Below are 25,003 nucleotides of genomic sequence, written 5' to 3'. Positions count from 1 at the left end.
TTGCAGGTGGGAATGAAAACAGTATGTTTACTTCCAAAAACCATTTCACAGTATCTTACAGAATAAAACATACAATTACTGTAGGAATTGGTCGTGTCAGGCCTGGGTATTCACCCAGGAAAAGTGAAAGGAAGTGTCCAGACAAAGAGGAGCGCATGCTCCGCAATCTGAAAGACAGGAAGAGCAATCCCTGTCGATGACATAAAAACTGGACAGTAAGGAGAGTCCTCGAGTTCTGTAGGCAGCGAAAGCATGGACGTATGATTGGCACCCACTGAGGGGGCCCGTCGTCAGCAAGCAGAGGGATGGGCTGTGGGGTCACCGTGGAGATGGCAGAATTGCACCAGGGCAAAGAACCCCCACGTGGAAGACCACTTCCCCTCTGATGCAGTTTCCAAAAGATGTAGAAAAGGGGAAATGACAGTAACAGAAAGTGGATCGGTCGCTTCCAAGGCCAGGACTCCGAAGGCTGGGACACCAGGCGGCAGGCTGTTTCAGCGCTTGACCCTTCTTTCTGGTGGAGGTATGTGACTGCGTATGCTTGCCAGCTGTCATTCACTTGTACACTTCAACTGGGACATGTTAGTTATTCCTCAATAAAATTACAAAAATTATTATTATCGTCAGCACTTAAAAGTTTGCTATCAGGCAGGAGGTGGGGACGTGGAAGTGAGGTCGTGGAGGAGCCAAATGGGCAAGCAGGCAGTGAAGGAGGAAAGAGGGAGCCAAGAGCCCAGGAGGTGAGTGAGTGTGGACTCCGGCCACCATGGCTCAGGATGCTCCAGAGAGAACAAATGGGCCCTAGAGGAAGGCCTTCATGGAAAGGTTACCTGAAGTAGAGGCAACTATCCCCCAGCTACTGTGATGATGCCGCCGCCATGGGAGAGGGACATGTCCCAGAGTCAGTGGGACAGAGGCGATGTGTGATGAGAACCCCCACTGCTGTAAGACTTATGAGCAGGCAAGGGGACAGGTGGATGGGAGGTGGGTGGAAAGAAGAGCCTCTAGACTTCTCACATCAGACACCAGTGCCCCAGGTCACTCCCAGCTCCACCCACTGTCTTAGGAGGGGTGTCCTGTCCTGTCCAGACTCTGCTCCAAAGTCCCCAAAAGCAAAGCTGTTCCCAAACCTAGATGCCTTTCCTACCAGAGGTCTGGATCTGGGCAGACAGGAAAAAGTCCAGAGGAGTGACAATGGGCTGGCCTCCCCCACATCCCTGCACCCTCGAACCTGTACACCTCTATGTGTCTGCAACCTCACACCCCATGCCTTGTGTCTCCCCTAATAGCTTCTCCTCCAGCCAGGATGGACCCAGCTCAGTTCTTGAGCTGTTTCTCTGTCTTTGCAGAAGACACAAAGTCTCATAGGACAGAATGCTCATGGCTCCCTAAAGATGACCAGAGAGATAGCCTGAACCCGGGAACCTACTACAGGCTCTCTTCCCTTGGGGCAAAGCTCAGGACTGCGGCTGTAGGGATAGCCTGGCCAGGGTCCTTTGACACGAAACTGAATCCACTTCTCCCTCATGGGGCTCCTCCAGTCTTTGGGTGATGACCCTGGGCCAAGTAAGAGGCAGACAGCCAGGAGCTGAGTGCACTCAGGCCATCAGCCTTGGTGCCAAAGAGCATATGGCTAGGGAAAGTCAGCTTTGTGGAGAGCTGGGAAGCCACTAACTGTCCTGGTATAGCCTTAGCAGACAGATTGGGGGCTGTTGCGGTCTGGTCTAGCCTGAGAACTCAAGTCTTTTCACCATAGTTAAAGGCTCACCCCGGACTCCACAGGCACCCAGAGCACCACCCTCCCCCCACTCACAGAATACAATCCATACAGCTGTCAAAATGATCTGAGCAAAGCAGGGGTGGCTCAAAACAGATCCCCATCTGGTGGGGTCAAAGGTATCAGCCCACGTGTACATGTAAGCAGGACGGGTGTGGGAGGGAAGCATGTCACCCACCCACAGTAACAAGGCTGGGGTGGGTGGATGTAGGATTGCTGGGTCCTCCAGAGGTGGCAGGTCCTGAGAAATGGCTTGGGGGAGACAGAGGTGACTAGTTTGGGGTACCACGGGGTGCCCCATCACCCTCTGCCCTCGGCGCATGCTTCTGGAACAGGCTGTAGAGTATCCTCAGTGTGCTCTTGGCATCCTTGTTCACAATATCTGTGGGCAGAGGGAGAAGGCAGCCTGTCAGGCCAGGCTAGGGAGGACCATTGGTCCCCAGGGATGGAGGAGGGTCCCTTCTCTTGTCTGGGCTTCCCCTGCATCCATGTTCCTTCCCCCAGCAGTGACTGGAAATCTGGCTGCTCTGAACACTCATTCCCATGGACTTCAGTCCCTGCATGCAGACATGATGGCCACAGCACCCCTCCTAGGAAACCTCACAGTCAGCATCTCTTTATGGACCAGCAAGCAGGTGGACTCCATTTACCAATGCTTGTCCCCCAACTCCTCACAACCGCTCTCAGTCACATCCACAGCAGGTCATCCGGGCAATGGGCGGCCATGCACTCACCTTCAGGATTGACAGGGTGGCTGAGCAGGCCTTCATCCTTCAGCAGCTCCAGGGCTAGGGTGACATTGTGCAGCTATGATGATAAAGCCGATCAAATGTCAGCCAATGAGACCCTGCCTGGGTCCAGGCACCAGGCCCATGCTGTCACCAATGGCATCTGCCCTTGCCCATCCAAGGTTTTGAATCCCTGAACCACAGCAGCAATTAGGGGACACCCAACATCTCCTTCCATGCCCTGTGAATGGAGAGCTCACTCCCTCGCACCGAGACCCTCATCAGCACATAGCCCTCAGCAGATGCCACACGCTGGACATGGGCCATCAAGCAGACACTGCTGGAGGGAAAGACCCTCGCTGAGGAGATTCCACGGGAGTGGGAGGGGAGAGTGTTCTGGTGGAGGTGACACTCTGCGTGTGAGTCTGTCGGGTGAAGGGATTTTGTCTCAGAAGGGAGCTAGGGCTTGTAGGTGGTAGAGCACACCCCTCACCCTTAGAAGGTGATAAGCAGTCTTTCTGCTTGGAGGGTCATCAGGAGTAGGGTCATGATGCAAAACAAGAACACTGGGAAGACGGGTCACTGGCCCACAGCTCTACAGGACGACTAGGCACCCTCAGGAAGGTCCAGACCAAGAGGGAAGTAGTCTGAGTAAATGCTCAGGCCTGCCTCTGTGGTCCCAAGTCTCTTTCCACAGAACATCCTGGGAAGAGGGACTCCCCACTATTGACACATTCTCAGCAGGAGTGCTGCTGGCCAGCACCCCGGAAGTAAATATCAGTAAGAGAGAACTCCAGCTCCCTGCCCTGCACCTCAGAGTCCCACCCCGGATGCTCTTGACAACACAGCACCTCCCTAGAGAGGGATCCGCGATGTCAAGGAAGAGGTATCTGTGGCCAAAATGGTTTTGGAAACTGTTGGATCCTTCACTGAAGGACCTCTCAGAGCCTTTGAACACACCAATGCATGCCAAGCTTCCAGGGTATTTCTATTTTCCCTGAGTTAATTGACCGCAGACTCCATTTATCACAGCACCTCATGTGGCCAATTTTGGGGAATGCTTCATTCACGCACTCCTGGAGATTGGCCTCCCACACATGCTCTACCACAGAGCCATACCTCCAGGCCTATTTTTACTTTTTATTTGGAGGCAAGGTCTCACCAAGCTGTCCAGACTGGCTTTGGCCTCACTCTATAGCCCAGGCTGGCCTCAAACTTGTGATCTTTTGCCTCAGCCTCTCAAATAGCTGGGGTTGGAAGCAGGCGCCAACCGCGGGTCTCCTACACTGCAGTTTCTTCCACCAGCCCCCTCCTCTCTTGGGCCCTGAGCTACACAGCTACCCAGTTTCCCTCACTTATTCCAACTCACGATCTGATGTTCTGATGTCATGGGGTTGAGGGCTGACTGTGCCAGGAATGTTGGACGCCTGTGTGGCTGCCCTGGCCTGTAACTACATTTATTTTATTTTTACACTTATTTATTTATTTGTGGAGGGGACTGTATGCCACAGCATGCGTGGAGGTCAGAGGACAACGTGCAGGAGTCAGTTCTCTTTCCACCACGTGGGTTCTGGGGATCCATCTCAGGTCATCAGGCTTGGCAGCAAGCACACCTAGCCACTGAGCCATCTGGCCCTCCCATCACTCTTATATTTTGCAAATACTTGTGGACCATCAAATGTGGTCCTGGCCATACACAAAGCCCAGAATCAGAACAGCGCCTGCTCTCAGGGAGTCCATTTGGAAGAGTGTGTTTGAGCGACTCAGAGAACACCGGGCTTCCCTGAGCACACTTCCTCCGCCAAGCTCGTGAGCCAAAGATCTGGTCAGGCTCCTGAGACACCCACTTCACCCTCCCCAGCCTGTCCTTTGCTTCTGAGCAGTTTGGGATGATGAAGAGAAAGCTCCGCGTTCTACAGAGCCTAGAAAGGCCAGGACCCAGGAGATGCATTTCTATCTTCCTGAGAGAGATAATTGAACGTGGGAGGAAGCTAGAGCTTCCTGGCTTGGGCGCGTTGATTTCTGCAAAGCAAATGACCCCCTCTCTCTGTGTCCCTAGCTTGACTCCAGAAATGAATGCTGACATCCTTGCATCTACACTGCAATCAAGCACAACCTGAGAATGAAAAACCGCAGTCCTGGGAGGCCGCTCCACAAGAGAACCACCCGGGTTTCCGGCTTCCAGCTAAGGACCTGAGTGTTGTCAGCCATGTTCCTGCCCCAAGTCTCCTCTTGGGCTCTGAACTAAAGCCATGCTTCCATGTCTATTCCCTAGAAGGGTCAGAAGAGGATCTAATGGTGGGTTCACAGGCTAGCTGTGCCATGAATGCTGGCCCTCTGTGCACTGGCTTGACCTGGTTTGGAACATGTGAAGTAGCAAGAACGGGCCTTGCATCCCAAGAAGCCTGGCTGCTGAAGGCCGTGGGCATGGGCCCACATTGCCAAGCCTGGCTTCCTGTGGTGCCTGCCTCCCTCCTAAGACTCTTCTCATGGTTCGTTCCTGATGTCTCACTCGATGGACTCAGGTTTGTCCCACACTGTGAGCCTCCCATAGGCTCACCCTGCTCCTAAGAAGGGTTCAGGGATGGATTGTTCTTGGGGGCCACACTTACATCAGGGATCTGTGTGGTCCCAGGGGAGCACTACCAGACTCCAAGATCTCGGTCTTGTTCTATAAAGTGGGGACACCATCTGCCTCCCTCTTCCTGGGGGTGCAGAAGGAAAGGCCAGGGAGGTTAAGGCCAAGAGGCCTGGGAGAAGCTTCATCTAGAGACCTTCCTCATGGCTTGGAATTGAATAAAGACTGTCAGGCCAATGCCATAAATCTGTCCAACACCACCACCCAAAAAAATCCATGGAGGGAGACCTTGGAAGCTTACCATTTCTGTGGGAGAGCTGGGAGTGAGATAGAATTCCTTCAGATGCAGGAAGAAGCCTTCCAGCTGTCCGATCAGCAGGAGCAGGATGACGCCATCTGCAAACTACAGGTGTTGTGTATCAGTCCAAAACCATCCCCACAGCACGCTGTGAACACTTGGTCCCCAGCTGGACACTTTGTGGGGTGGGGCCTGGCTAGATTACTGGGGGTGGGTCCTTGGACGGTGCAGTCTCCCTGGCCCATTCCTACTGGGCTCTCAGCTTCCTATCCACCATGTTGTGTACAGCTGCCCTCCACCAGACACTCCTGCCCAGGCATGTGGGGCCCAAGCAAAGAGACCCCGCCAGAACCTGTGAGTGAAACAAACCCTTCCCCTTGGTCTCAGGCATTTGTCACAGTGACACACAAGGAACCACATACAAGGAACTAACATGCCAAAGAAAGGAACCAGAGCTCCCGCCTGTGTGGGAGAGGCTGACATGGGAGGGGGTTCCGTCCTGCCTTTTACATGCTGTGTGAGCTGAAAGAAGTTGCACCACCTCTCTGAGCCTCGTGTTCCTTCTGAGAAGTGGGGATGGCATGCCCAGCCGCATGGGGTTGTCAACAGCAGCAGTTTCAGGGGCTGTCTGCCTCTTCGAATACATTCAATTAAAAGAGCAGTTTCTAACCTTACTATGGAATAGTCTCAGGGTGTGTGTGTGTGTGTGTGTGTGTGTGTGTGTGTGTGTGTGTGTGTGTGTGTGTGTGTTTTCATATGTGTGCATGTATGTGTATATGTGTGAATACCCATGCACATACACACATGTGCATGTAGGGGCCATAAGAGCAACCTAGGGCATTTATTATTTCTCAGGAACAGCCTACCTATTTGGGGGTGGGAGGGGGCAATCTTTCACTGGCCTAGAACTTGCCAAGTAGACTAGGCAGGCTGGCCAGCAAGCTTCAGGACTCCACCTGTCTCTGCCTACCCGGCACTGGGTTTAACTATGTGTGCCTGGACTCAGCTGTTAAGACCACTCTCTGCTCTTACACAGAACTGGGGCTTGGTTCCCAGCACCCACCCAGCAGCTCACAACCATCTATAAACTCCAGGGACTCCGACACCTCCTTCTGGCCTCTGCGGTGACCAGGCACACACGTGTTGCGCATACACACCCATAGGCCAGCACTCCCACATATAAAAAAAGAAATGTGTGCCACCACACCCCAGGATGCTGGCTTGCCAGGCGAGTGCTCTACCAGCGGAACCACCCCCATCATGTCCGGTTTTAAATGACAATTTATTCCATGAGAGATGTGTGAAAACAGAGTTCGTATAAAATTCGCCCATCAGGACAGGCAGAGAGGAGCACACGGGCCCATTAATATTTCTGTCTGTTCTGTGTGCACGCTCTGAGATAACACAGCCACGAGCCTTACCATATGCTAATGTAATCCTACTGAATCTCTTCAAACGCACAAAGCACAAGATTGGATGCCGCAGAGAGACGCTGTTCGAAAGGCGCTGTTCGGTCTTTAATGGAATTTCCCCCGATTAAGTCTGTTCGGATGTTATTAGTTTGGGCCCAGAAGCTTCTCTACTGCTGTCCTCAAAAGGTAGCTGGGAAAACCTAACTCTGAGGCTGCCTCTTCCATCCCGTCAGGTCCAAATGTCCCCCCTGCTCACTCACTCTTGTTTTAGCACAGGAGGGAAGGACCGGAGAAGTGAGTAAACCGGAGATGTCGTCCTATGGCTCCCCACAGAAAACACAGTCAGAGATGGGTGTGTCGCTCCGGGAGATCAACAGTGAGTCAAGTGACAGATACAAAATGACACTAAGTAGCAGTGTTCCCCGACTCACAATTCCAGGAGGGGGAATTGCTCCCATTTTATAAAGCGGCGAGCCTAAGGTTCAGAGAAGTCCAGTAATTGACCCAAGGTCACACAGCCGTATGGAAGTGTCCTCAGAGCCCAGGGGCACAAAGTGGCAGGCACGGGATGGAAACACACATGCGCATGGCCCTGAAGTCTGTGCTTCCACCCCTCTATGTTGCCACAGCACTCACAAAGCTCACATGACCACCCACCATGAGCAGTGGCTGTAAGCGTACACTTGAACCCCAACTGCCTTGGTCCAAAACCTAGGACCACCCCTTAGTCACTGTGTGACTTTAGCTAAGTTACCTAAGCTCTCTGTGTCTTAAAAGTCTCATCTGTTGAATGGGGTTTTATCAGTTCTCACAGCGGGTAGGGGGGATTGCAGAGTTGATTGATGGCAGGGAGAACTTTGCTCCAGGCAGAACAGGTACCAAGAACTTTCCTGTTTGGCCCCAAACTGGGGACTATGTAGCCTGGCCCTCCCTAGCTAACAGCCACCCACGTGTCCCTGAGAAGACAGCAGCTGTGGCCGGTTCTGCATGGGCCTTGAGACATGGCCGATACCCACAGCCTGTGGAGGTCTGCCCAGTGTCCACCAGACCCCATCAGCACCCTGTAGATCCCAGCAGTGTCAGATCTCTGCATTTCCATCCCCTTGGGTTGTGGGAACACTAGAGACACAGAATCTCCGTGGAGGGCATGGTTAGGTGAGGCACTTTGAACCTGCTCCCACCTTAGGACGACTCAGTTTGTGTCCTCATGGTGGGCAAAGCCCTCGGGGCTCAGGACGGAGCCCGCCGAGGGTGGCGCTGCATCAGCTTCTCCAACCACTCCTGGCACCAACCTCAGAAATGGACCCATCATGAATCTCAGTGCTACATCTGAATAAACATGATCACAGGGGAGGCCCCTCCCTCTGGCTTCAGTATGCCCTAGGGTGTCCCATGACCTAGGAGTCATTCTGATAAATGAGTAAACAAAGCCAGCAGTAGAGATGGCCCAGCCTTCACAGCTTCCCACAGGCCCCCAACCCAGTGGTCCCAGGGGCTCCCTGTGGCAATACTGCCTGCCAGCAGCACATCCCACTAGAGAGGGCCCTGAGATCACTGAAGGTGATGCCTCACTTCCGGTCACACAGTAAGTTTCTCGGGCCCAGGAGCTCTCGTCCCTGCATGAGGACCCACAAGTGTCCCTACCTGGGTGTCCAGACTCTGCACAGACAGGCCCAGGCGCTCCAACTTCTGGTTGACAAAGTTCACGATGGCCTAAGACACAAGAGCAAGGACCTCAAGACCACTCAGGGACCCTCACACCACCTTCCAACCTGGGGTGACAGAAAGCCTTCCCTTCTATTACCCAGCACCCAACTGGCATGGAGTGAGACCTGTGTCCTCCCCCATCACCCTGAGACCCAGACAGGTAGGTGGTGGGCGTGGGAAGCTTTGATCTCCTACCTCTTCCACGGCATGCACTTTCTCTGGAGCCAGCTTAAATAATTCATCAAAGGCGTCCTCTGCAGACCAGAGAGATAAACAGCTCATTACGATGCTGTTATCTTTGTGCGGAACAGAATGTTTCCACACAAAAGTTTCCCAGAAACAAACAGTCCCACGGGAGCTACAGCTTGATCTTCGAGTTCCTGAATGAAACAGGGCCTAGATCTGGGACACACAGCTCCTTGGCTGGGGGTGGGGTGGGGTGGAGTGCGGCTTCCCTCTCAGTACCTCGATTTCCTCATCTCAAACACCTAGTGAATGATGCCTGCTAGGTTGGGTCATTTAGAGATCAAAATGGGTGATGGGCATGCATCTCAGTAACTGCAGTGGGATAAGTGAGTGGGTAGGTGGAGGATGGTCGGGTAGATATATATCTGGCTGCCTTGTGTATAGATAAATGAATGGATAAATGGGTGTGTGTGTATGAATGACATATATATATATATATGAATAATGGATATGTATGTATGTATGTATATGAATGACAAATGGATAGATAGATAGATAGATAGATAGATAGATAGATAGATAGATAGATAGATAGATAGATATGAATGAGGGATATGTGCTTGTGTGTGTGTAATAGGTGGATATATATGTATTTATGAATGGATGGACAGATAGATGGTTGGATATATAAATAGCCAGATGTATGGATGGGTGGCTAGATAGATGGATGGATGGTTAAGCAGATACATAGCTGGTTGGATGAACGATGGGTGAATGGATGGATATATAAATGAATGGATAGATGATTATATAGGTATATAGATGGATAGATAGATATATAAATGAATGGATATATAGATGAGTATATGGATGATTGTATGGGTATATAGATGGATAGATATATAAATTAATGGATATGTAGATGAGTGGATGGATGATTATATATGTATATAAATGGATGCATGCATGCATATATAGATGAATGGATGGATGATTGTACAGGTATATAGATGGATGGATAGATGATGGATATATAAATGAATGGATATATAGATGAGCGGATGGATGATTGTATAGGTATATAGATAGATGGATAGATGATGGATATATAAATGAATGGATATATAGATGAGTGGATGAATAATTGTATAGGTATATAGATGGATGGATGGATATATAAATTAATGGATATATAGATGAGTGGATGGATGATTGTATAGGTATATAGATGGGTGGATAGATATATAAATGAATGGATATATAGATGAGTGGATGGATGATTGTATATATATGGATGATGGATGGATGGATATATAAATTAATGGATATACAGATGAGTGGATGGTTGATTGTATATATATAGATGGATGGATAGATATATAAATGAATAGATATACAGATGAGTGGATGGATGATTGTATATGTATATAGATGAATGGATGGATGGATGGATGGATGGATGGATATATAAATTAATGGATATATAGATGGATGGGTGATTATATAGGTAAATAGATGGCTGGCTGGCTGCCTGATAGAAAGATGAGTGGGTGGGTAGATAGATGGATAATTGGAAGAAGGAATAAATGGGTGAACAGTTGACTTGTCCATCTGAGGAACAGATAAGTGAAAGAAGTAACAGCTGGTCAGTGCACTGACCGGTGAACCACTCGTCACATTAGCCGCAGCCATGTTATTGCACACCTACCATTGAGAGTGTTCCATGTGCTAAGCACACCCACAGACACCTCCTTCAGCCCTCACCACCAGCTGAAGAAGTGGGTTCCAGACGAGGAAACTGAGGCACAGACCGGTTAAGGCACCTACCCAAGCCTACATGGCTAATGAGTGAGGGAAGAGTTAGTGGCATTCGGCATCACCACCATTCTGCCCTTGTGGTGTGGACTGTGGGTCTCTCCCCATAATAACAGTACGAAGATGCCAGCTAAAAGACAGACAGACAGAAGGAAGGACACATTCATGAACAAATCCTGCCACAGGAGAGTAGGGGACCACAGTGGAAACAGTTAACCGCTCCATCACCGCTGCTTTGACCCCATCAGAAGGAAAAAAAAAATCTTCCCGCAGTTCCTAAGTCACTTACGTGAAGGCCGGTCCTTGTGTGTGCTAGAGGAGAAATTGCAGGAGACAGAAAAGCAATCAAAGACTTAGCCAAAAGTCTGCAGCCCTCTCATCCCCTAATGTAACAAGCTTGGTGCCAGCAGGTGGCAAGGAGATGGGCTCGTTTTCCTGGGCAATCAAGGCAGGGGAGGTGCAGAGACTCTGCGTGGGGAAGGCAAGGCTAAGAGGCTGGCAGCCTTGCCCTGCATGCACATACCTCACAACACTTGCATACTGTGGGGCTGAGGATGTAGGGGCTGGGGGGGGAGGGCTGCACAGGGCTGGGGGTCTCTGCAGCCTGCTGGGGGCTGAGAAGCAGCAGGCACAATGAGGGCTTCTCTGGCCCAGCACCCCCTGCATCTCCCACGGGGCCAAGGCCCGGCCCACCCTCACCTGCATTCTGTGAGCTGCTCCACCAGCTTGTCTGACTTCAGGCCGGTCCTGGTGCTCTACAACAGGGAAAGAGGAAGAAATGGGGTGACTCCAGAGTACCCCAGAACCAGTCCCACAGGACCAAAGCAGAGTAAGAGAACCTAGTACACTCTGCTTTGCCCCCGTCTCAGGATGCTACCATGGGCCAGCTTCCTTGTCCGTTTTCCCTGTGGTTATTAAAAACCCACGAGGATAGCACTATAGATGCCTCATTCCTAAGACACCCTAGAGAGGGGTGTGTGTGTAAATGGATATGTGTTCTGTGAATGAACACACAAATTAATGGTCGCCTCTGATTTTTCCCCTGCTTATTTTGTGTGTGTGTGTGTGTGTGTGTGTGTGTGTGTGTGTGTGTGTGTGTGTGTAGTACACACATGCCATGTTGGACATATGAAGGTCACAGACAAGTTTCAGGAGTCAATTCTCCCTTCCTATGATGTGGGTCTCAGGGACTGAATGAACTCGGGTTGTCGGGCTTGATAAGCCAACACCTTTACCTGCTGAGTTATCTTGTCAGCCTTACCTGATTTATGTAAGTTTGAGAAAGCCATGAAACTGCTGAGCAGTGAACTTTAAGGATAGACTTGGGAAAGGTGGTAAGGGGTTTGACAAGGCCCAGCTGGATACAGCTGGTTCTGTAAGGCAAGTAGAAGGAACACACACACACACACACACACACACACACACACACACACACACACCATAGAAGACAAGCTTGCGCTGCCCAATAACCAAGGTTTCTCAGAAGAGGAGACAGGATGTGGTCTTCAGTGACAGATGAAAGACATGATATCTAGGGTAGCCACGGAGAGATGGCCACCTGTGACCCAGGAAATATGGTGGCACCAGCCGACCTCCCTATGGTATACCCGTTTCTGCCTCTGCTAGGCAGAGCTGGCTGCTGAGAACAGGGCTGGCTGGCCAGGGCCCTCCTCCTACCCTCCTTGTCTCTGCCAGCCCAGCCCCCCACCGCTGTCCTGATGTGATGAGATGTCCCCATAGGCTCCTGGAGTCACTCCCCATGCAAATACCGCCCCCCCATAGATGTAGTGGCATGGAGCAATATGTTCAGATGACCTGCCCCATTCCACCGTCTCACAAGTACCTCAATGTGGATGACTTCCACCTGGACGTTGTCTGGAAGAAGCAGGTCCGGCTGGAAGCGTTTGGCCAGGGCCACCAGGAGATGCAAGGTGGCCAGCAGGTCCTTGCTGAAGATGGCTAAAGAGGAGAAGACAGAAAGTCAGAGTTGAGGGGCCACCAAAACCTGCAGACACCCTCAGAACTGTGCTGTGAAGACCACTGAGGTCAGAATCTGTGTGTGTCTGTCTCTCTCTCTCTCTCTTCTCTGTCTCTGTCTATCTCTCTCTTCCTACCTGTCTCTCTTTCTCTGTCTCTCTCACTGTCTCTTTTTCTGTGTGTGTGTGTCTGTCTCTTTGTCTCTCTGTCTCTGTTGTTCTCTGTCTCTCTCTCTGTCTCTGTAGCTCTCTATCTCTGTCTCTCTCTGAGTCTCTGTCTCTGTCTCTGTCTCTCTCTCTCGTGTGTGTGTGTGTGTGTGTGTGTGTCTCTGTCTGTCTGTCTGTCTGTCTGTCTCTTCGTCTCTGTTGCTCTGTCTCTTTCTCTGTCTCTCTCTGTCTCTCTGTCTCTGTCTCTCTGTCTCTGTCTCTGTCTCTCTCTCTCTCTCTCTCTCTCTCTCTCTCTCTCGTGTGTGTGTGTGTGTGTGTGTGTGTGTGTGTGTGTGTGTACGTGTACGTACCACACCGTCTGAAGGGTGGATGGGAGGCATACACACACAGCACACTCATTTGTTAACAGGCAGAAAATTAGTGAAGGCCGGACTGTGAGCGCCATGCAACCCGGCTGAGAGGTGTGGCCTGTTCTGAGGCTCAGCAGAAGCCATGTCCCTGGGAAGTCATCATCCTTGGGCTGCACTGACCGCAGTGGTACCCCCAGGGCCATGTGCGTAGGTCAGTTTCTCTCCCACCAGACACCTGACTTCGTGTCCAGCGCTTGTGCTCGAGCTATGGGCTGCCTGAGGCCTCTGTGTCCTTCCAGCCTGCGGTGGTGGTTCTTGGGTGGATGAGTGTGCTGATTATCAAGGGAGAAGCCAGTGCAGACGGTCCCGCCTCCCCTCCCAGGGACCAGCCTGGCTCGGCCCCACCTACTCTCCACGCTCCACTGGGCCTCTTGCTCTTCGACCTGCAGACTCCGGTTGGTGGCCTCCAAGACGATCCCTAGCTTGCGCCTCTGGCTAGCTGAGGTCAGAGAGATTTCTTCCACTTCCAGCTTGAGGGCTGACAGCTTCTCTGAAAGCAAAAGAGCAGTAAGGACCAGGAAGTGTCCAGCAGCTGTCACTGGGGCCCTCTGCCATGAGGATAATGCCACCTTGTTAGAATATACGGATCTGTTAGAATATGGGGATATATACTGTTAATGCTGAGCCCTGGGCAACCCAGAACCCTCAACCAAACATGCTCATTATCCAAGGAGTCCCCATCCACATGGGAAATGGGCCCATCCAACAGGGCACATGGACCATGTCTGTGAGCAGGATGCAACCCTTCACGCCATCCCCTCTGGCCCACCTCATCTTGATCATTGACCCACACCTTGGTCTCTGCACTGCTGTGGCCATACCGTTCCCACGGGGCAGCACCCCTGCTTTCTCCACTGAGACCCAGGCATATCGTTCTGTGTCTGGGAGCCTTGGTCTCACCCATAGCCAGAGAGAGAGGAACAGTAGTGAACTGTTCAGAAAAGCTGACAGCGCCTGCTCCCCGAGAAGTACCCAGAAGCCCTCGGCGGAGGCTGGAGGATCACTCCGGAGCTCGTATGCCAAGCTCTGCAGAGTGGTGGCTTGAAGAGGCTCTGAGACTATGGATCTGGGCCCTACCGCTCCCAGGACCCCCTTCCTTGCACAAGACATCTGCAGGCCAGACACGGGTAGGAAAACCAGCCAGAGGCAGGAACTTGGCCTGACTTTGGACATCACTTCCAGGCACACTGGGACCCGCCAGGCAGAACCACCCCTGCCTCTGCCTCTGCCTCTGGAATGTCCCACTCAGGATAGCCTGGGTCCTTCCAGCAGCACAGGGTACTCTAAGGACAGGGACAGTGGATGTCCCATCTCCTAAAATGATCAGACACTTCATAAATGCTAGATAGGCCACAGTGTGCCAGAAGGAGCAACAGCCCAGACATTAGACACCAGGTGGAATCCCAGCTCTGTCCTGCCATGCCCAGGTGTGGGCAGGGTCTCCACCTCTGCAGCTCTGCAATCTGGAAAGCCACAGAGGAGTCCCTTCCCCCAGGGTTATAGTAGGAAGCCACTTGAGGGGTCAAGGGGATGCACTTGGCTCCAAAGCCCCCAGAGCAGCTGCTTAGGAAGCACAGGTGGGGTGAAGCGGGACCTGGGCCTCTGCTTACGGAACAGGTGGTGCAAAATGAGTCCATCAAACATGTCCTCCTCCAGGCTGCGGACCACGATGTGCTCTGGGAGGAGTGTGGTGTTGATCCACTCCATCAGCACCTGCCGGTCACAAGGGGACAGCTGACAGGGGTAGGAGTCCCCTGGCCAAGCTCTTATTTCAGGCTAGAGTGACCTCTTCTACCCACCAATTACTACCCATTCTTCATGGCCTGGTCAAGTGGTGTCTCTTCCAGAAAGTTCTCCCTGATCTCCCTGGCCATGTGGAGCCTCCTCTGAGATCTCAAAGACGCTCCTCCCAAGATCTTCCAAATACCTGCCTGAACCCTGAGAGGCTGTTATCCTGTACATGGGGTTTTGTTACCTGGGAGTCGCCATCACTGTAGCAAATACTTAAAACCGGGGGCGTGGCTGTGGAATTGGGGTGATGGCAATGGCTGGCATGGGCACTTGGTTACAAAGCCTGGACTGCCTCCAAGAGAGGGTTGTAGAAACACGGAGGCTACAGGTGATGCTGGGGATGTCTCAGGAGGAAAAGAACCGGTGTGATGTTGGAATGGAGGAAGGTGGTGTCAGGGTGGAGGTGGACAGGGGTGTGGTGTCTATAAGTCAGGGGCACCAAGCCTGGCTCCAGAGACTTCAGGGCTGGGCATGATCGGGTACCTTCTGCAGTTCTTCAAACTTGGGGTCCTTCCGGGAATTGGGGGACAGGTATTTCTTCTTTCCTCCTGGAAGCCGAGGTGGGTATGACGTGTGTGAGGACCATGAGAGCCCTTGGCAGATATCTCCCTGTGGGTTACCCACTGAACCTGGGCCCCCAGGGGGAACCTAGCCCTGCCTCTCACTCTCACTTTCTCATGAGCACTGGGGGTGCACACTTAAACTCTGAGGTCACCCCTTACTCTGAAGGTCATCAAGCAGATGTGTGGCATCTTCGAGAAACCCTACCTATACCTGCCTCGAGTGGAGGCACAGCCCAAAAGGAGCAACAGGCTGAGGTGGGCATCACCTATGCTGCCAGGCAGCTCTGGCCAGGGTGTAGCACCAAGGTCCCCTGTGCCCTCTTTGGCTCAGCCACTCCCTTCCATGAGGCCTTGGTCAGCAGGGTCCCCACATTTTAAATTCTTAGAACCCTTAGGGCTGGAGAGATGGCTCAGCGGTTAAGAGCACTGACTGCTCTTCCAGAGGACCCAGGTTCAATTCCCAGCACCCACGTGAGAGCTCACAACTATCTATAACTCCAGTTCCAAGGGACCCTCACAGAGACACACACACACACAGGCAAAACACCAATGCACATAAAATAAAAATAAATCAATTATTTAAAAAAAAAAATCTTACAACCCACAAAGCATCAGGCCCAGAGGGACTTTGTAGATCAGCTGACCTCGATGCACATGAAGAAACTGAGTCAGCACATGGGGCTGACCTGCCCAAGCTCATAAAATATAACCTGCCATGTGACCCACCTAGATGCTAGATCTCCCAAAACCTTGGAGTACCCCCACCCCTGCTGGGAGAATAAGTAGAACATTGCGCTCATGGCTTGGGGTCAACTAGTGATAACATGAGTGAGTTAGTGAATGGATGTGGAGGGAGGGAGGGAAGATGTGAGCGTGGCATGGAGGGAGGGAGGGATGGAAAGAAGAAAGGGTAGAGGGATAGGAGGAAGGAGGGAGAGATAAATATATGGATGGGTGTATGGATGAAAGGATGGATGGGTGATTCATGGATGAGTGAGTGGACAGAGATGAAGAGAGGATGGATGGCGGATGGACAGATAGATGGCTACGTGGACAGTCCTCAGGTACAGCTGTCTCGTTCTAGTCACCTGGTCACACTCCCTCCCTCCCTCCTCTGATTCAACAACCCTTGCCCCGCCAGGACCAGCACCTCGTGGGAGCTCCTCCTCTGCGGGCTGGTTCACCTCCTTTGGGAACTGCAGCAGGTTGTAGAGCGGCTCTGACTCCATCTTCTCCTCGCCTTCCCTGGAGGAGACAGGAGACAGAGCGCATCACTGGCCCCAAGGCCCAGGCTGGCCATTTGCTCATTCTTTCATTCAGACTTGGGAGAAACGGAGGACGGGATGGCGTGACTCTGAGCAGACGTGAAGAGCCAAGCAAGGGGGAGAGGAGGGGCCTGGTGTGGAGACATCTGAAGCCGAGCCTGATGGTGCCGGTCTGTGATGATTATCCTTGACTGGCACTGTGGCAGGATCTAGACTCACCTGATAGATAGGCAAGGCTCTGGGCATCTGCCTAGATTCCCTCAGTGTAAGAGAGAAAGCACCATCTCACGCACGAGCTGAATGAGAAAGGAGAAAGTGAGCTGGACACATTCTCTCTCTCTCTCTCTCTCTCTCTCTCTCTCTCTCTCTCTCTCTCTCTCTCTCTCTCTCTCTCTCTCATCTTCCCGATACATTTAACCAGTTACCTCATTCCTCTGCTGCATGACTTTCCTGTCGCGAGGGTCTGTCTGAGTTAAAGAAGCCCACCCTCCCTCCCTCCTTCCCTCCCCCCCCTCCCTCCCTCCCTCCCTTTCTTCCTTCCTTCCTTCAGTTCCTTCTGTCCTTTCGTCGGGGCATTAAGTTAATACACAGGCTGGGGACAAAGCCTGGGCAAAGGCCTGGTGAGGAAGTGGGTTCCCTGCCAGCCAGGCACACAGAAGCCTGCCCACCACTCCTGGCCAGGAGCTCCAGCCTTCTCTCTGCAGCCAGAACAGAACCCCAGTTCCCACAGAGCCTCAGACTAGTGTGGGAGGGGGGACTCTGGGTCAATCTGTATCAAGATGAACCAGTGGGGTGGAGTGGCCATCCATCCCTTCAGGGTCCCTGAATCCAAGACCCGACTCCCCCAGCTGTGGATGGGGTGGACCAGGCCACAGGCCAAAGCCACCCAGACCTGTTCCCCATTCCGTGCTGGCTTGGCTTGCAGAGGGAGATTGGCCCATCTGGCCTCTAGTTCTGAATGGGGCTTTCTCAGATGAGCTTGGCATCCCCAGACTTGGGGTGTGGGGCTTTTGCTCATGAAGCCCAGAGCACATGCTTCTTATGGAAGACAAGCAGCACCCTCCCCGCTAGATTCACCAAGGGCAGTATCAGGCCTGAGACCAGCAATCCCCACTCAGACTCCTGAAGGGCGGTATTAGTCCCCTTCAATATCTGCACCCCCACCCCCACCCCCAGCCTCATGATGGACAGTATCAGGCCTGCCCCACACCCAGAGGGGGTCAGATTCAGAAGCTAACACCCTTCTGGTTCTTTACCCTCCTTGGAGTTCTTCTGCCCACTTCCCCTCTGAAAGTTTCACTTGCTGCATGGTCACCGTTGACCCTCCCCTCCTGTCCCTCATTCAGTCTCTGCATCTGCCCCACAGCTCCAGGATCGCCCAGATAGCTGAGGTCTGGGGTCAAGCCAGGAGAAGTTAAAACGAGGAACCCCCGAGTTATGTGGAGGGAGAGGCACCGGCGGGACCTGGGAGCTGCCTTCCTCCAACTGGCTGCAGCCTGGGGACCTTGAGAAGCTGAGCCCTGCTCTGAAGCCAGAAGCAAGAGCACAGAGCCCCTGGGAATGAGTCTCGAGCCCCACAAACTGAAGAAGAGGAGAAGAGTTGGGCTGGGGTGGGGGAGCCTGGGCTCCAGCCAGCTCCTCTTTGCTTGAGCTGAGTGATTATAGGCCAATTCGCTCCCTTCTTGGCCCTGATGCATCTTTACAGGAGGAGGCTGGACCCTGTGTCTAGCCGAGTACACACAGACCTGAAACTGCCTCTGGTGACCAGTCCCAGATAAGTCCCTTCCCTGCCCATATGACAGTTTCTTCGTGGTCGGGGGAGCTCAACTTTCTCCTCACGCAGTGAAGTTCTGAGGGCCCCTGGTCCAAAACACTGCTCATCTGGCTGCAGGAGAGGTAGGCAGGGCCCTTCTGTGTGGACAGGGCTCACAGCTCTTCCATAAAATGAGGTGACAGCCTCAGCAACAGGGCAGGACTCAGGGTTCCCCTTTGACAGACACCCTAACTCTGGGGCCCCAGCTGAGATGTGGCTCTGGGTTCCTATTCACGGGATATCTCTGCCTTCCTCCGCGAGTGTTAGTACCCGGGCGTGTGAGCAGATAGAAGATTCTAGTAGCTCAGGAATCCCACAGGTTGAAGGCCAGATGCACTCACCTTGCCTCCTCTTTCCACACCAGGAAACGAAGCCCACTAGCTCAGAGGACAACCAGGTTCCCGACAGAGACAGGTTCCGGCCCGGAGGTGGAAGGCAGGGCTTCTGCTCACTTCCTCTGCCACCCTGGTGGCCGCAGGCAGCTTCCTCCTCCGAGTTGCTGGTAAGTGAGGCACCCTAAATCCACTGAGAGACTGCCAGAGCCCCAGCCCTGCCCTGTCCCCTAGTTTCCCAAGGCTCAAGGGCATCTTGGATAGTGTCTCTTATTTCCCTTCCTGTCTCTGCCTCTCCATGTCCAAACAACTGCTTGTCTGAGCAGAAAACCGAGGTTAGGGCCTCCATAGCAAACGGTGGGCTCTCTACCTCCTTTTTCTCACAGTGCCCAACCTTCATCTCTGGCTCCACCAGGGCAACATGCCAACCCAGCAGCCCCCGGGGGCTGTCCACTAACTAACTAACTTTCTTGCTTGCTTAATTTCTCGATTTCAAGACAGTCTCATGCAGCCCAGGCTGGCCTCATCAAGTTGAGGTTGACCTTGAACTTCTAACTCTCCTGCCCCAACCCATCTCTCACATGCCTGGGTTCCAGTCATGTGCCATGTCCTAGTTAGGGGTTCTGTTGCTGTGAAGAGACACCATGACCGTGGCAGCTCTTATACAGAAAAACATTTAATTGTGGTGGCTCACTTAGAGTTCAGAGGTCCAGTCCATTATCATAATACCGGAAGCAAGGCAGCATGCAGGCAGACGTGGTGCTGGAGGAGCTGAGAGTTCTTACATCTTGACTCACAGGTAACAACAGGAAGTGGTCTTGGAAACACTGGGTGTGGCTTAAGCATACATGAGACCTCAAAGTCCACCTCCACAGTTGCACACTTCCTTCAACAAGGCCACACCCACTCCAGCAAAGCCACACCTCCTAATAGTGTCACTCCCTTTGTGGACCATTTTCCTTCAAACCACCACAGGCCACTACACCCACCCAATAGCCCCTAAATAAAAGCCAGTCTGCTGGTCCCAGCCAGAGTCACTGCACCCATAACCTACCTGCTACAGCTCCCGGCCCCCGCCTCCTCTCCCCACTTGACCCACCAATACCTGCCTGTTCTCTGTCAGTGCCATGGGCTTTCACTTTGACGTCACACAGCTTGTCCCCCATGGCTTGTAAACTCTGCTCAGCTTTTCACACCGCTCGGACCTCACTCCTGACATGAGCTGCGGTTCTTCCTCCTCCTCTAGGAAGCCTTCCACAACATCCCTGACTAACACATGTGGCTTGGGCCTGCAACCATCCTGGGTCAGAGTGGCACGAATCCTAAATGGTCTTATAGTCAAAACCCAGAGTCAGGTATCAGGGTGAAAGTTGAAAGGTCAGGAAGCAGAGCCAGCCACAGCCACCACCTCTTACCTCACCAACTCCTCAGCCTGACAGAGCCTCTGCGAGAGAGCAAATTCCTGTCTCCTCCTGCCTTATATTTCTTTCTCTGGCCAGCCACCTCACTTCCTGTCTCAATCTTTCTAGTGCTAGGATTAAAGGTGTGTGATCCCCAGTGCCGGAATTGAAGGTGTGTGTGCCACCACTGCCTGACCTCTGTGGCTAACTCTGGCTGGCTGGCTCTGTCCTCTGATCTTCAGATGAGCTTTATTTCTTAGATTACAAATATCACCACAGGTCAGCCAATGGCATTGGCTGGTGTCTGAAAGCTGTCCTTCCATCAAGCCAGGAGCTCTGCAGGGAGGGGCCCGTCTCTCCCACTCACTATTAAAAGCCAGCACCCACAAAAGAACCCAGAACAAAATAGGTTCAACAAATCTCTTTTGATGGCTATTATTGCTTAAAGCACTGTGCTGGTCACTTTTCTTATCGAAGCGACAAAATGGGTGACAGACTCTGGATATGTGACTCAGTGGCTAGAGTGCCTGCCTCGCATGCCGGAGGTCATAAACCAGCACCTCATAAACTGGGCGTGATAGCTGACACATGTAATCCAGCTCTCAGGAGTCAGAGGCAGAAGGATCAGAAGTTCAAGGTCGGCCCAGGATGTAAGAGTACACGAGACTCTGTCTTTAAAGAAAAAAGAAAGAAAAACTGAAGAGAGCAACTTAGGGAAAGAGGGGCCTGTTTTGGCTTGCAGTGGAGGGTGTGGTCAAGGCAGGGAAGCAGGAGTGTGAGACCGCTGATCACGTCGCATCTACAGTCAGGAAGCCGGGCGCTGAATGCTGGTGCTCAGCTCACATTCCGCTTTGTATTTAGTCGTGGCCCAATGCCCCCACCCACGTTCAGGGTGGGCCTTTCCTTCCCAGTTACCCCTTTATACAAACGCCCTCGCTGACACACCCAGAGGCGTGTCTCTCAGGGGATTCCAAATCTCGTCAAGTTGACAGTGCAAATGAGTTGTCACAGTGACCAAGCGGGCTTCCTGGAGAAGAACGCCTTGGTGGCTCAATAGCAGTTTGCCAATTCCAGGGTGTGGAAATGACATCGGAGATGGGGGAATCGCCACGCAAAGGTCAGGAGGACTTTGGAGACACACAGCACAAGGGCTCAGTCGGAGCCCTTCCGAGCCCAGCTGGCCTCCGAGCTTGAATGTTCAGGATCTAGCCTGAGATGGAGAGTTCCATAGTGACAGGTGACAAGCTGAGCGAGCAGGAAGCTAGCCACCCTTGCTCTGTGACACTTCACTACCGAAGTGGCCAGAGCAGGTGGGAGGCAGAGGTAAAGTGCATAAACGCACCCCAGAGGAGTCCTAAGGCACTGTCCAAGGGACAGGGTGGGCACTGTCACTTCTGGTCGTTTTAACCTAATTTAGGCTAAAAAGGAAAGCAAATGCTAAGGGCGGTCCCTGCATGGGACTTACTCTGCAAGTAGATGTCACTCCACTGTCACCTCTGCTCTACAGGGGAAACCGAGGCCCCGGGCTCCCCCACTGCCATTCCAACACACCAATGCAGGAGCAGGGTTCATGAGGAAATGGGGAGCAGCCATGACCAGGACTCGGGCGGCTGGGCAGTACAGTAGCTCAGCCCCGAACTCAGGCCCAATGTTCTGGGTGGCTTCTGAGCCCTCTGGCCCCTGCATCATGGCCCAGCAGTCAGTGTTGTGTAGTGCAGTTAGCACATCCGAGTGTGTAACCCAGAGTGTGTTCCATGGTTCCATGAAGGAGACACGGCACCAGATGAGTGGACTAGAAGAGATGACTCTCTAGCCCAGTGCATTGCGGGGTGGGGCTCTGAAAGCCAGAGAGCAAGCAGTGGATGGATACTGAGCCCAGAAAGAGGCAGCCACTGGAGAAAGAATGAGGGGGCCGTGGCGACCCGTGATGACTGGAAGAGGGCATACATAGTAAGAGGACTATACCCCCCAACACCCATGACATACACCTCCCTGTCCTCAACTCCTCCCCCAGCCGACAAACACTGCTGGGAGCCATGGCCAAGAAAAGCCCAGCAATGGGGTCCACAGAGGTCAGGACACAAAACAGGAATAGGTACAAAGAGGAGATGGATAGGACACTCAGGAGCCGTGGTCATCACGGCTCCCTGGCCCTAGCAGCTCCTGTCACAGGCCAGCTCTGCAGCAGGTACCACTTGCTGCCAGGAGCCACCTGCAGGCTGCTCCTTGAGCCTTTCTCTCGAGGTCACCGTGGACTTTCTGGGACTGAACTGGATTCTTAAAGAGTGGGTTATCAGTCTCACTCACAAACCGGGTATCTTCAGGAATGGGCGTCTGGGGTTGGTTTCTTGCTTTGGTAGATTCAGAAGTACGAGGACTCAGTAGCCATGAGAGAAAGGAGTCCTTGGAGACTCCCCACAGATGGGGTGACACAATCCCCAGTGGTCACGGGCAGCCAAGGGTGGCTAAGTCCACAGCCTTGGCTCAATGGCAGCTTCTGCATGAATGCTAGGAGAGGGTCTATTCCAACATGGCAGTGAGCACACTCTTGGTGGCCCCTGGAGAGTCGAACATATGAAAACAACCAGCCCAGGCTTTGCACTCTCCACTGAGCTCTGGTCAGGACACTAAGGAGACTTGTAATGGTGCCGAAGGAGTCCCTGTCTTCTTGGGGCTGTGGGGAGGATGCAGCTGGGAGACAGATGTAGAATCTCGGCCTGTGACGCGTGAAATTGTGACACAAACTGAAACTACAGCCTACCAAGCCTCCACAGGAAAGCAAGGCATTGTGGACAGGAAGAGGGGATCTGAGCATCCCAAAACTTGGGGGAAGGGCCTCGTAACCATGAGCCTCCCCCGCCCCAGGTCTGCAGAAAGAGACCCTGCCCTGCCTGGAAAGTGCAGCGTCTGAGATGTCTGTCCTCCAGGGAATGTCGTTCTCCTCCCTCCTAGGCTCTGTCACCTCCCACTCCCAGGCATACATCTGCCACAGGAACCATTCAGTTCTGGGAGTTGATGCTGTGTGGAGGCTCACCCCAATAGCCCTCCCCTGTATGGTTTTGAATAGGTTGGGCAGGTCTGGACTGGATAGGGTGACCCTGACTGGCTCTCGCAGTATCTGTGGTCAGTTGGCAGCTGGTTATCCAAAACAGCTTCACTCCCAGGCTCCTGTAAAGTAGGGTTTCTGGCCGTTAACTGCATGACTCTCATCCCCAGCTGGAGAGACGCAGCCCCAAGACTCATCAAATTTCCTTCAGTGTCACATCTGTTATTGTCCCTTTGGCCAAAGCAAGCCACCCAGCCAAGGCAAGAGTCGGCACAGGAAGGTGCTACCCGAGGGCATGGATGAAGGGGAGGGAGGGAGCCCATTCTAACCAACCAACACTGAAACCAACACAGCTTGGGTGCTGTGCTAGGATAGGGGATCAGGGCCATGCTCAGCAGGGTCTAGCCCAGGGCCATCACGCTGTGGACAATTGATCCAGCCCTGAAGCAGATGGCCACCCACTAAGGATCGGCTCAATCAACAGCAGAGAAATCCAAACCAGTTCAGCAGCCCTGAGTGCAGCTAACCATGACAGAGGGTCACAGCCAAACCCAATCCCAGACCAGGGTCCACACAATGGCTTGCTCCCCTTGGGCAGGGAGTGTGTGTTGGGGGCGGGGGCAGGGATTTAAAGCATTTGTTTAAAAGGCCAAGCCAGAGCCTTGAGCTCTCAATCTTTGCCAAATTGAAAAAGCTAAAGGCAGAGTTGAAGCTCCGAGGGTGCATCGCCTTCCTGCCTCTGCAGGGACGGGTGGAGAGGGAATCTCACCAGGGGGACGCCAAGGACTGTAGCTGCTTCCTCGGGCTCTCTGCTCTCCTTAGAGAGCACAGCTCCTCACCCGCAGCTGGCAAGTGGGACTCTCAATCCAGGGCTGGGCCAGCAGCATACTCTCAAGCCCAGAGGCTGCAGCAGAGATGGTCTCATCCAAGGGACAACTAGCTTTTCCCCTTTACGGCTGCCATTAAGTCAACAGGAGCCAATGGGCACATCAGAGCGAGTACGCTTCCCACACACGGCTTGTAGTGTACTGATGTATTGCTTACAGCGCAGTCAGTGTTCAGTCTCATCATGACTACCTATGAGTGACTTCATCTGTCCATCCAGGGTGCCCTGAACATTCTATTTCTTTGTATATATCCTGTGGTATAGCAGCAGTAAGTGGCCCTGTTCCAGATGCCTTGTGGGGACACCTGTATGCTAGTTCAGAGGCTTGCTTACCCCATAGCCCTCTGAGGATCTGTTTGTCTGGAAATCTAAGGACCATCCCTCCCAAATGAAACTGCAAGGCCTGAATCTTTTTTTCTCTTGCAGCTAGGAAGGAGGCCCTGTGCTTCGTGATGGCGGCTCTTTGGACGCCAAGGCCACGTATGCCATGCCTGGGCCTCAGCACTCACAAGGCTGCCAAGTGGGGACAGAGTTAGAAGCTCTGCACCTGACCCTAGCGGTAGTGGTACCCACAGCTCGGTCACCTGGCTCTTCTGAGCCAGCCGGGCCATGGAGGTTCCATGGGTCCACCGTGCACCAGGATGATGGACAGTGGGCAGTGGAGAAGTAGCAGTCCTGGTTTCAGAGCTGTGGGGTGCAGTGGCGTCCAGTGACACCATGACTCCCTCCTATTGAGAATCATGCCCCTCCCTTGTCCCCCAGATTGCCACCACTCCCAGGATGGGCTAAAGCCTGAACAGGCTGTGGTTTAAATGTGTCCCCCACCCAAAGTTCCTGTGTTGAGACCTGACC

At 52.9% G+C, this 25,003-nt stretch overlaps 1 protein-coding gene across 2 annotated transcripts; it reads right to left on the bottom strand.

Moving 5' to 3' along the window:
- Parvg (parvin gamma) lies at positions 1-20,150 on the bottom strand. 2 transcript variants are annotated; one of them, XM_006980260.4, is made up of 14 exons: positions 18,829-20,150; positions 16,894-16,970; positions 16,560-16,654; positions 15,330-15,394; positions 14,666-14,768; positions 13,405-13,545; positions 12,345-12,460; positions 11,201-11,256; positions 10,791-10,813; positions 8,696-8,754; positions 8,438-8,506; positions 5,385-5,486; positions 2,512-2,584; positions 1-2,159 (listed from the first exon to the last, which is right to left on the bottom strand). In XM_006980260.4, the coding sequence occupies exons 3-14, from the start codon at positions 16,636-16,638 to the stop codon at positions 2,050-2,052; spliced, it is 996 nt and encodes a 331-aa protein (XP_006980322.1). In that variant the 5' UTR covers positions 16,639-16,654; positions 16,894-16,970; positions 18,829-20,150; the 3' UTR covers positions 1-2,049. The 2 variants fall into 2 exon arrangements, with proteins under 2 accessions (XP_006980322.1, XP_076412576.1); XM_076556461.1 differs by lacking the exon at positions 16,894-16,970 and having other exon boundaries at positions 18,829-18,920.
- Positions 20,151-25,003: the final 4,853 nt, after the last annotated feature.

The sequence above is a fragment of the Peromyscus maniculatus genome, chromosome 20 (genome assembly GCF_049852395.1).
Source record: "Peromyscus maniculatus bairdii isolate BWxNUB_F1_BW_parent chromosome 20, HU_Pman_BW_mat_3.1, whole genome shotgun sequence".
In the NCBI taxonomy this organism is placed as follows: domain Eukaryota; kingdom Metazoa; phylum Chordata; class Mammalia; order Rodentia; family Cricetidae; genus Peromyscus; species Peromyscus maniculatus.
The sequence above is the reverse complement of the archived record's forward strand: the minus strand, read 5'-3'. Positions and strand labels throughout refer to the sequence as shown.

Coding starts and splice junctions, on each gene's coding strand:
- Parvg (XM_006980260.4), bottom strand. CDS start 16,638: ATGGAGTCAGAGCCGCTCTACAACCTGCTGCAGTTCCCAAAGGAGGTG. Junction 14,769..15,329: donor AGTTTGAAGAACTGCAGAAG/GTACCCGATCAT, acceptor TGTGACCGGCAG/GTGCTGATGGAGTGGATCAA. Junction 11,257..12,344: donor TGGAAGTCATCCACATTGAG/GTACTTGTGAGA, acceptor TCCCTGTTGTAG/AGCACCAGGACCGGCCTGAA.